At 40.2% G+C, this 12,841-nt stretch overlaps 1 protein-coding gene across 1 annotated transcript; it reads right to left on the bottom strand.

Moving 5' to 3' along the window:
- Positions 1-6,637: 6,637 nt before the first annotated feature.
- On the bottom strand, positions 6,638-12,098 carry LOC308379999 (transmembrane protein 106B-like). Its single transcript, XM_080857277.1, has 8 exons — positions 11,975-12,098; positions 11,027-11,177; positions 10,836-10,899; positions 10,455-10,608; positions 9,874-10,014; positions 9,030-9,073; positions 8,119-8,169; positions 6,638-7,814 (listed from the first exon to the last, which is right to left on the bottom strand). The coding sequence occupies exons 2-8, from the start codon at positions 11,169-11,171 to the stop codon at positions 7,697-7,699; spliced, it is 717 nt and encodes a 238-aa protein (XP_080713403.1). The 5' UTR covers positions 11,172-11,177; positions 11,975-12,098; the 3' UTR covers positions 6,638-7,696.
- Between the last annotated feature and the right edge of the window lie 743 nt (positions 12,099-12,841).

Below are 12,841 nucleotides of genomic sequence, written 5' to 3'. Positions count from 1 at the left end.
TTAGGTCCATCAACAGGCGCTGACCAGTGATCAAACAAACAAAAAACATAAGTTCGTCCGATTGCCCAATCAGTCTGTTTTGTATAGCCTATCTTGAGGCGAATTTGCAAAGTAGGCTACCTACGAAACCTCATTTCTGGCAATACTGAACATAATTGAAGTGCTTTAGGGAAAGGTGGGGGTTGGTGAGCAATTTTAGGCAGATTGCAGTATCGTTTTACCTCGCCCAGGCCTATTCAAAATGTAATTTTCCCCAGTCAGGAATCTAGCTAAGGGTCTTTTTGACGTTTTCTCTCACCCTTTGACACCGTGCGTACTGTTGCTAAGTAACCGACCTGCGCGGTCCTCTGCCGCGAAATACCTCTGCTGAGCTCTCGCAGGTTCTGTGTTAGAATGCAAGCTTGGAACTCATCGTGAAACAACAGACCACGGTCAACAAAACCTGTAAGTGCCATTGCTCTGCTAGTTCACTTTCTGAGAGGACTTTATTTTGTTAGGTTAAGTTAGATTAACTGTTATTCCTCTTTTGAATTCGTTTCTTATACCCCAAAAAGTGGTCTAAAAGTTTTAAATACCTTGCACAATTTAATGTACATGTTGATGTAAATACCCAGCAAGACAGATATGTTTTCATCAAAACCTTACACCTAAACATTAGGCTGATGTGTAACTTAATTAATAAAAACGCATGCCTAATGTAGGATAATCGTGATTTTTTTTTTTTTTGTCACAGAAAGTCTCAATTTGTAAAGCATCGGTGCAATTCAAAAGGTACTGTACCAGCTCTGCTATTTGTCTGATTGCGTGCTTTTAAGGCATTAGAGATTTCTCTCTCAGGTTACTTCCCCTCTGGCCGTACCTAGTTTGGGTGCCAGGTCTCACTAATGCGCAGGGTGTAAGATGTCCGCAATGCACTGGGAAGCGCGTCGCCGACAGAGCATGCTGGATCGACGCTTGTCGCGGTCCAAGCAGGTGAGCGCGGCCTGTTTCATAATTGATCAATACCGGAGGTGAAACTTGAGTGTCCACTCCGTTAACATTTCCTGGGTCAGTCCAACATCAGGGTGTATCCCTTTCAGATGTCACTTTTGCCTTGTTTTTTTAGATTGTTGTAAAATTCTGAATCTAATTAAGTGGCTTTTTGCCTTGCGCGTACATGGGAAAGGTCACATGAACATGGTCAACAAAACAAGCGAGTATGGGGTGGCCATGTGAGTCGCATGTGATGCTTGAATATGTCATTTACTGTGAATGCCTTGTAGGTAGCCTACAATGAGCAAGTAAAAAGGACAGAGACAGAGTTTTCAATCACAGGGTCCACTGTGGATCACTGAAACATCTCTGTGTGCAATTAGCAACTGTGAATTAGTTCCCCACACACAGCAGCAAAAGCCATTAGAGCAGGGATCTGGGGTCTTTAGCACTTTCAATCCGTCCCATTCTCTGGTTTCACACATCCACGGAATGAGGGGCCATTGTGTAAAAAGCAGCAGGTGAAAATTAAAACCTAGAAGAAACTTGCAGCAGTCGCCCCCCGGTTCCGTGTCCCACTGTTTACACGTCGTTGTCAATGAAACCTGGATTCAGGAGGGGCATGTCTGTTCATGCTGACAGTGTGAGTGACTTGTCCAATCTCCAAACTAACCGAGGTGTGTGACTGAAGTCTGAAGACAATTTTTTATTGTATATGGCTCTCTCCAAACTGTACCACAGTTTATAACCACTTGTGTTATATTCACCTACAGCGTACACAAATCTGCAAGCAACAGACATTTACCAATATTATTTTTTTAATGATTTATCTATGATACTTCTAACGTGCTGAACAGGCTCAATAAAAACGTACTTATGTATAACTGTTTGTAGGTCCATTGTGCTGTTATTTAGATTAGACCAGGGAAAGTCAGGTCAAAACAGAGATCTTACAGAGAATAGGTGCACTGTCTGTGTATACATGTCCAAGGGTAAACACCATAGAGTATGGGCTTAAAGCAAGCAGACTGCATTATCATAAACACACTGTGTTATCTGAACTAGAGTAGGTCACTGAAAGTTCACAGATATATCCCAGTACTGCATGGGTTATCACTGTTCCCCCAACAATACAAACAACCTTTGTGGTAGCAGTGAACCACCTCATCAGAATTCTTTTGTGGACTTTGTGCAATCATGTTTTTAAGTCAGTGGACGGGGGGAATTGTTTTGGTGACATGAAGGTGTTATTTGGACGTCTTCAAGTACAGCTCATTAACTGTTTGGTGGTACTTACAAAAGCTGCTTTCTGGAATACGCCCGAGCTTGCCTCACTCTCAATGCTGCTCGTTTGCAGGTTCAAAACAACCCCCCTCAGACTGGCCCAGAAGCTCCCGCAGAGGCTCCGAAAGACACACCTGGGCAGCCAGGTATGTAAGTGTGTAAGGTCACTCTCCCCCAATTCTTTTCTATTTTCTCAGTCTTTTCTTTTTTCTACATATACACGAAAACACAAAGTATATAAGTATGACAGAGAATCAGAGCGTGCACACAGGTGTCATATACACAACGTATTATAGAGGAAAGAAGATGTATCAGCAGATAAGAGGTCACTTCACAGCTTGTTGAAACCGTACATAAACAAAGGCTTATCATGGAGGGCTTTAAAGAGTCACCTAATCCCTAATTGACTGTTTATCCCAGGAACAAATGAATGACTGACTCCTAATGTCATGCTTATCTTCTATTACCAGTCAGCTCAGTGGTCAAGGCAATTAACAGCAGTCAGTTGACAGGCCAAGCACCCAACCATTAGACATTCTAAAAACATCACATGGTAGTATGCGTGCACCCAGCAAACAATAGTCTTACAGCAATGATTCATTGCACGGTGATATTGAATTCATGAATCTGGAGGCCTTTTCTCTTATACCGAGGGGGTCAGTTTTAGTGCATTGTAAAAATAAAACCACTTAAATGAGGAAGTTTTGAACTTATGAAAGTATTTTGACTATTTTGAACCCTCTGCGATAGCATTATACATTTACTGAGGTCTCCATGAGTTCACTAAAAGCAGAGGAGGAACTGGAGGTTGTGAAGGATTTCACTGCTGCACTTCACTTTCACCTGCGGTACAATATGGCACAGCTTTTCATGCGTCCCCCTCTTCCCCGTAGGCCATTAAGTGTATCTGACAGTCAGTCACGCTCTGTTGTTCTCACACAAGACAGGAGAGCTCTGAATTATTTACAAGGACCACATTCAATGCCCATGGCCCCCTAGAGAGTTCCGTATCACATGCTGTAACGCTGCCAAACTGCTCTCTGGTGGCCTGGATTGGAGTCCTGAGGTTTTGTGTGCGATGAAACTCTGGCTGTGGTTGTGACGTCTTGTGTTTTTTTTCTGTTTTTTTTTCACCCTCACAATGAACTGTCTAGTTAATATGGATTAATATATATATATATTTTAAACTAATATGAATTCATTTTAACTTAAGGTTATGTTAATTCATGGATCCAGTTGACATGATAACACTAAGGGAGAAAGGTAGCCCTTGAACGTGTATGTTTGGGTTGTGACATTACTAACATGACCTTCGGTGATGGACATTTATGTTTAAAAGCATTGACAGACATCTAGAGTATATTGTGTCAGCCAATCATGTTTGCTAATGAGCACAATAAACAGACATGGAGGTATTGCGTTAAATGAACATAGTGCATGGGCTTTGAAAACTTGGTAGACTTCTCTTGAAAAGTCCTCTTATTTGTTGAAATGACCATGTCCAGCCACAAACGTTTTATTCATTTTTTTCATACTGATATAATACATTGGTAGCATGTATTAGGACTAAGGTTAACACAGTAAAATAATATTTGAAAAAAAGTTTCCTATTTTTAGTTGGAATGTTGTTAATAATGTAATAATTAATGTTACTAATGTAAATAAAGTGTTTTTGTCAGGAAACACACACACTGTGCTTGTATGTAACTGTTTCAGCAGAAAACCTATGTGTCAACTGCAAACATACACCTGTGGATGAAACTGATAACGGCGCTAAACTTCAAAACCGATACAGCGTGAGTAAGAACATTTGCTAACTTGTTGTTACATATTATGTATGCATTCACAATTCCTTAAAGGTTTAGTCCACGATTCTTGCAAAAGTTGGTTGATATCTGAGCTCAACAGCCAATCAAATTTACACCCCTCCCTTTTGTGCTTCTGACGCAACTGATTGGCTGGAATTGGCTTGGCCTGAGCCACTGGGTTTGCTTCCCATTTACAGAGCCAGGACTGTATATAAACAGTTTTTTTTGAGTGGACACACTGAATGGACATCTGAGCTGTCAGTTAGCTGAATTTGACAAAATGTCTATTGGATTAGAATCGCAGACTGTACCTTATAATGAATGCATGACACACCTCTTTAAGTACATTACATTTGCCGTTAAGCACTTTGAGGTGCATTGTTTTGTATGAAAGGTGCTATACAAATAAAGTGTATTATTATTATTATTATTATTATTAATAAATCATATTCTGTTATATCTCTAATGAAACAACGCCTCTCTTCTGATTGTATTTTCCCAGTCTGTGCAGTACTCTCAGCAGTGGTGAGAACATCTGGGAGGTCAAGCTCTAAACCACAATTCAGTACCATCCTTGTCCACGCATCCTTGTGTTCTGGGCCAAAAAGCATTATACTGTACAATTGTTGTAGCAAACTAATCTCTTCAAATCTTAAAGTTGGTACTTCGATGAGAGGCAGACGACCAAATACGATGAACTGAAGTTTACTCAATCTTGCAGATTTCCATCGAATTTGTGCGGTGGTCCATGGAGCATCGCTATCAAAAATCCGTGCACTCTTATACTACAATTTCCATCAGTACGCTTTTCCAAACTAAATATTTATCCAAATTGAGCCAATCAGAATATTCTGCTCACTTATTGCTTAAAATCATTTCAAGAAAATGGTGACTTGTGCGAGCAGGTATATGTCCTTGTCTATGTTTCTATTTTGTCCTTGACTTGTCTGCATCTCTTATACAGAGACTCCTTCATAAATGCTTGGCTGTCCTCCTTTTCGAAAACAGGCCTTTCTGCTTGGCCTTACAAGACACTCATCTCTTCACACAGGCCTTTCTGCTTATGCCTACACGACGCTTGTCTTTTGGCAAAACTGTTCCATGTTCACCACGCCACTGTAATACAACCATTGTATTTTTTATCTACACAATCCAATATGTTCAACAATTATTAAAGAATCCATTAACTAAATCCATGACTCTGGGGTGCCGTTTATGGAATTTCCCCTTAGATTGATTTAATGATGTGAAGGACTTAAATGCAATTATGTAACAGTATGGCATATTATATGCACTGGCTCTCGTGGTCACAGATTACATCCTCATTAGTTTCATCAGTCATGCAGTCCAGCACAGCAGCAGTATATAATGTGATGTCCACGTGAGTGGATGTCAGTGGATGTTACATTTCTATTTTACATTTAGTCTTTTAGCAGACGTTTTATCCAAAGCGACGTACAAAGGAGAGAACAATCAAACTACGAGCCATAGAGACCTTGTGTAACAATAAATACTATTTTACATAAGAATGACAAAAAGTGCAGGAATGTAACTACTGTAAGTGCAAGTAAGGTACTAGTTGAAGAGCAAGATAGGAAGGGAGGTGCTCTCTGAAGAGTTGGGTCTTCAAGAGCTTCTTCAAGGTAGAGAGGGACACCCTTTGCTCTGGTAGTGCTAGGCAGCTCATTCCACCAATGTCTCCTCACAGACAACTAGCCTGTTCATTCTCATGTGTTTTTTATTTGGATCTGTCATATTTACCCCTTTGTTGTCATCAATGTAGGTAAAACAGAATCACCCGACTTCTCAGGCCTCTATGAAACAAACAACAGTCTTTTGTTTTGTGTAATGTGATGACTCACATGGTTATAGGCCGTGTCTGAACCACTTCATCTTGGCACAGCGAGCTGAGTGTAACTAAGTGGATCTCAGAGAGACCGCTGTTGAGTCTGTTCGAACATGAAGAGGCTGGAGGAACACAAGGAAGAAAGAGAAACCTTGCCTGATTCTAAAAATAACATTGGCTGCCTTGCGTGAAAGACAGAAAAGCAAAAGCCCTGGTACAGCTAAGCGACTGGACATTTTGTGAAAAGCAATGGCGTATTACTGACTGAGCAGCACATACACACGATGATACGGGGAGAAGATCAGGGTCCCTGCAGCTTAGAGCTGTTTTTTTCTTGATCAAGGCACTATTAGTATCAAATAATATCTATTAATATCTTTAACCTTGTCATTCATATGTCAATCGGAGGTGCCAAACCTTGCAGCAGTCCGTGTCTGAGGCACATCTGAGCAGTCTGGCCTGAAAGAGGTAGCTCACACTCAAATGTGTCTTTTTTGAGCAGTAAACTACATTATTTGAGCTGTGATGAAACACATCAATGCCGGGTGTCTAACTTACACTTTAACTGAATGAAGAACAACATCTTTGTATAGACAGTGAACTTAATTGACAGTCCCCAATCCAGTTACACAACACCAAAAATAGATCTTTTTATTTATTATTGACACGGGAAACAAACAAACATTGAACAAATAAACAAACAAAACAACTTGGTTTGCTATAAAGAGCACAATACTTAATTCATTGCGGCACTCTCTAATATGAGAGGGGAAGCATATGGCATGTACTTAAACAGTACACAGTAAAGCTGAGAGAGCTCGTGGCCCTTCATTTATAGTGCATGTAAATAAGTGCAATGAGACCAGACATTGTGTAGAATTTGAGTGTGAGCGCATTGCTTGCGTCATTGAGTTAATGACTCCCTCTGAAGATGTGATTGAGGAAGCTAAAGCATGCGGAGCTGGTTGGAGGGAAGCCGTGGATAAAGGAGCTAGAGGGTTTGTAGATATATCAACACCATCGCTTTTGTTGGACCACGGTTTTCAAGGATGGCCACTCAAAGGAGCTTTGAAGGAGTTGGGCGAGGCTGCTGAAGAGCTGCTGCTGAAAGAGCCAGTGGTTATGGCTAAGGCACTCACAGATTACTTGAGGACACGTAAATTAACCTGTATTACGTGGAGAAGCCTGTAAACTATGAAGGAGCCTGTATAACGTGGAGAAGCCTGTATAACATGAAGGAGCCTGTATAACGTGGAGAAGCCTGTATAACATGAAGAAGCCTGTATAACGTGAAGAAGCCTTTTGTTGCAAGATGACATACTTTGAGACTTTGAGTCTGAGTACTTGCATGTGACAGTTTGAGGTCTAAGAGGCTGCGGTGGGACATCCCCAACCAACAGCATAAGGAATTTAACATCTTTTCCTGTGTATAACTAAAATGGACAACTCTAACCACCCATGGTATTGATATCAATTTAGAAACATTAAAAAGAAGGCTGAGGGGGCGAATGGCCTTCGTCGTTGTCGTGAATATCATGATTTGACTTTTCACGAAAAGCTCTTAAAAAGAGATGTGTGGAAGAAATGACAGGCACCTTTAGTTCGGAATATGAGGTCTGCTTTCACCACAGCAACAATTCAGTCAGTCAGGATCCAACAATCAAAAACTGTATAACAGCTCAAAGAAAAAATGTACTTGCAATGGCCTCTCTTGGGTTTCAAGCAAAATCTCAATCAAAGTTCAAATCAAGGATGTAGAACCACTTCAAGGTTAGCGTCTGACGTCTCACTGGCTGCCATTAAACACATGGGGAGTGGTGCTGTTAGCCCCACAGTCTAAGTACTGAAAGGTCTCCAAGGACAGCTGCTCATAGTGGGCTAAATAGTACACAGTCATGGACACCCTGGAAATAAATACAGATAAACAAGTTTAGTACAGTTTTCATGGAACAAAATTAGCCTGAGCCTGACAATGCCATAATAGTTAATGGACAACTTACCTAAACTATTTTACTTTTACTATAACACTTTTAGTTTTTTCAAAAATGTTATAATCCAAAATTGTACAAAAAATTACAAAAATAGTTTTGTGGGCTGCATCCTACGATACAACATTAAATCACATGCATGCACATCCATATATGATTTTTGAATAATGTAGAGACATTAGGACATTAGAGACAGACCCACATTAACCATGTCACTTACTGTAATTTCAGAAATAGGACATGAACAGTGAACGCTGACTTGCAGTAATCACTGTGAAAACAGGATACACGCAATGAGTTAAGAGTCTAAAGGATATCAGAGTTAATCTCACTTTCATGTATAGAATACAAACATAGATTTGTTTTGGTGGGAAGTGGGAGAGCACACTTACTTTTGGCCATGCAGTGACCAATTAAAGCCTTACAAAGGGGATGACAGCACATTCTACCATAACTTAAAAGTGAATCTCTTCAGTTCTACATTATCCCACAAAAAAAACTCTCAAAAACTGCTCAACTTCACCAAAATGAAAAGGTGAGATGTAACAATTTATGTAATGAGCTGTTGCCTTGATCCTTTCAGCTATCAAAACTCTAAAAGTGTTACACCTTTTAAAGTTAAACTTTAAAAGCGTCACGTTAAATGTGTAGCATAAAACCTTTGGTCAGGTTGATACTGTGAATTCTTTTGAGTTTTAACAGACAACATTTCAACAATGGAAGTGCTTGAATGACTAGATATGAGAAATGCACTCTGGCTTGCTGGTTTTCAACTAACATCTTGCTCCCCGTACCACCAAACCAAAACATTGCAAAGATTTACATACATCTTGTATAAGTTATACGTCACAAAAAAAATACAGTATTTTGATGTATGTATTAAAATGTAATAACGGATTTTGGATACTGTTTCACATTGTGGTAACACACTGTTTGGGCGAAACATCTCTTGGAGCTGCACAGTTGAAAAGCAATTAAGATCACTACAATACACCTCTGGTGCAGCATATAAATGCTATTTCATTTAATTGATCTGTCTGAAAAACAGTACAGTCAGTGTAGACAGAGATCGGCACAGAGGTAAGACCTGTTATATCTTGACTTATCCATGTAATCTTTTTTACAACTTACTTCATCCCCGGGTCGGTCAGACTGACACGAATCTCAAAGGAGTGCTGTGGGAAAGCAGAGAGAGAGTGAGTTGTGGCGAGTCAGCACATTCTGTGGGATGCCTTTCATCTTTAATGAAAGGATCATACGGACTAAAAGGATAAAAAAAAAATGTTGGCTGTGGTAAAAGGCTTTTGTGGTTAAAAAAAAAAACGTTTTAACAATGCATGACTATGTATACCGTAATATCCCTTACTATTAACCGTGGTTTACAAATTGATTTTGCCAAAAATTCTGCAGCCATGGGGTTAGTAAGTAATACGTTCAGCAGCAGCAATCCCAGATGAAGCGTGAATGGGTCTCTCTCTCTCCAACAACATTGGACGGCACATCTTCATTCACACTCAGTCACATTCAGGGTGTTATGGATGCTATGGAGCCCGAACCTCCACAAGAGGTCTGTGTGAGGTCTCATGCCAGGCGATCAATTAACAATTAGACTTAAATGTTTAGCGTACATTCCCACACCGTACTATAACAATAAATAAGTGGGAATGAGGTATTTGTCTGTGTGTGTGTGTGTGTGGGGGGGGGGGGGGGGGGGGGGTATGTGTGTGTGTGTGCGTGCATGCATGCAGGGAGTGTGTGTGTGTGAATGTCTGTGGGGTTAGGGTGTGTAGTTGTAGTAATTTTGCTTGGTTAATAGTTGGGGAAATATAGTTCAGTATCTACACAGTTTTTTTTATGTATTTGTATATGTATTATGTATTTGTATATGCTATTAAGCATAAGGGGTAGACATAGATTATTCAGTCACACTCTGTCTCTCTTTCTCTTCCATCCTTTACACACACCTTATACTTACTTTTTTCTTAGAACGTGGTGGGATGGTAGTCACATTGGCAGCACGAGCCTTTCCAACAACTGTTTCCACATAGAAAACCGTCACTGTCAGGTCTGAGGCCTCCACCGTTGCAAAGTTATCATTGCTGATGTTCAAGGAGTTCTACAACAGATTGCAGGGGAGCATCATCTCAGGACCTAGTCATGACTATGTGATGAGTGACAATACCTGTTCAACTACATTTGCAATCAGATCATGTAAAAATGCATGCTCACGCAATTCAGTCATAATACAGATACTCAAAAACAAAATCCCACAGAATATTTGTGTGACACATTTATCAATATGATCATTAAATTATAGACTTTTTAATTACCCATGGGACACCAAAGCCTAACACTTTAAAGTATACTGGAAAGTTCTGGAAAAGAATCGTGTGGTTTATGGGAGGTTCAGGATCCATTGAATGTTCCTTCTATGAAACCTCACTTGATTGTACTGGTCTGACAAAATGCTGTCAATTTAACTGTGGTGGAAAAAACTTAAATAGTAAATCCCAGGGTCTCACTGAACTTGATTTACACAGTTGTATGATTACGCACGAGGATGGTGAGGTTAACTGCCGTAGGTGTGAAGAACACATAGGCAGACTGCAATCCTAACTCTGAGAGAGCCACACTGCGAGGGAACAGGAAGAAGAGGAAAAGCCCGCTGAAGAGCAGGCACAGGCCGACTGACACACACACATACAGCTTCCTGTGGGTTTCAAAAACAGACATGACAACATGTAAGAATATGGTCTGTACAATATTATAGAGTTCTGTTTTCTGTTCTTACACTGTTATGAAATTATTATAAAGTAACTGATCACCAAGTAGTGATCATTTTGGTTTCTTACATTACCTCTGTCTCTGTCACGCACACACACACCAGAAGCACGCACGCAAACACACACACAGACACACAGATTGATATTCACTCACGTGCGTCTGGGCTTGAGTCTATGGTCTGTGCACGATATCACTGCTACTAATTTGTTTTCTTGTCCTGAACATACAATAAGCATCAATAGGTCAAGTCGAAGAAGAAATCAGTTTCTATCTTTCTAAGATAATGTAACTCTTTTACATTATAAAAAGATGTTACACCACACACATGTTACACACACACACACCTCTTGGGATACGGCCTGTCCCCTGGCAGGTGGGGCAGTTCACTGTAGCTCCTGAGGTTGATTTTCCTTCTGGCCTCTGTCTGCTGTCCGTCTGTGGTATAATGGCCTGAGCATCCTCAGCCCTGTTACTAGGGAAGGCCCCCATTCCTGGCTGGGGTGAAAATAAGATATTAGCCCTAAACGATCACTATTAAGGGTAGCCTACTTACTGACTGAGCTACACAAAGTAATGTAAGGGTCTGTTCTACCCTCCAAAAGATGCAGAAGAAGAAGACAGTGTCTTCTTAAGAAATCCTTAACACCAAAGCTGACATTCAAAGCCTGAAAGCTCACTAGACTGTTAGTTCGCCCGCGAATTATGCAGACTATTCATTTCTGTAGAACATTCGACCTGTAAAAACATGATTTATGCTGCAGTATAAGTTGAACTGCCTTTTATAGGTGTTTTATGGGTTTCTACTCCAAGGTTCAAAGTACATAACTAGTAAGCTCAGGTGATCTCGAAAGATGAATTAAACATGCCATAGCCTACAGAAAACCTAACAAATACCTGTTAAGCTCAGGTCAATTTGTAAAAAAAAAAAATAGTATAGAATTTGATTATCACCCAGGTGTGGCAAACTCTAACTGTTCTGTAAACCTTCCTCGATCAAAACGTTCCGGTGGGTTCCGTTATCAAATACGCGCTTATTATTCTACCGAGAGTGTGTTAGAAACCGTTTGCTCAACAATCTGGTTAAAGTCCTGTCGCACTTGTAAGTAAACAAACAAATGCGTCATGTCCATATCAACTGTCAAGGCCTACTTGCATATGTATCGGTTAGCCTTAAAGTAACATCGGTTTTGAGTCCAGTTCCTTCTTCACTCTCAAGCAATGACTCTTAAGCAAATCATTTCTAGGTGCCAAAAAAGTTAGGCTATGCCAACAACAATGACTTGTTTACTCACCCAGTGGACTATATTAATATGTATTGCAAACTATTACTATCTCATACTGAAGAAAGCACGCACATCAATCACAAAAGTCGGAAGGCAGTCACATGCGATGTACGATAGGACAGTACTGTATCCTCTGGCTAATTTCGACTGCGTTTCCTGGTTGACGTGACGTTGCAAAACATCATTTGCATTTGCTTTCGTCTTCGGCGGACTTCGACTGACTTCGACTAACAGCACTAAGTTGCCAACGTGAACAGCCGGCTCAGTCGGGGACAATTTCAAGCCGGACAATTTTGTCCTTCTCTTTGTAGTTTGCAGCTGACTCGACTAACGGGAGAAGTGAATATGATGAAATTAAGAGATGCATTTTCGCCAGAGGGGACCGTAATTTTCACTCTATGCAAGCTACGGGGATGCTGCAACCTACGCAAGAATGGTTTGACACTACTACCCCCTGTTGGACAAAGCAGAATATCATGTCCGTTTTGTACTGAACATGTTGAGCCTTGTGTTGTGTCTCAAGGTACACAACAACTGTTTGTAACATAGATTATAATAATTTCAAAAGACATATCTGCATAGAGAGCTATGTATGACGTTTTAAAATGGTTATATGTGACAGAAATATTAATGCTTTCTTGTGCTGTCAGACAGTTCAGAGTTCTATATAAAAAGGACACTGACAGAGACTTTTCTTATTATAAGCTAGACTAGTTCAGAGTTCTTTATGAAAGGACAATGACCAGAAACTTTTCTTATTATAAGAAACACACTAATATAAGGTACATCAGAATAATGATTCACATTTACAACTTTCTATGGAAACACACACATACACACACACACAAACATCAAAACCAGCAGAACAGGTGAATA

Source organism: Sprattus sprattus (genome assembly GCF_963457725.1).
Source record: "Sprattus sprattus genome assembly, chromosome: 18".
NCBI classification, from domain to species: Eukaryota; Metazoa; Chordata; class Actinopteri; order Clupeiformes; family Clupeidae; genus Sprattus; species Sprattus sprattus.
This window is presented reverse-complemented; position numbering and strand designations above follow the sequence as displayed.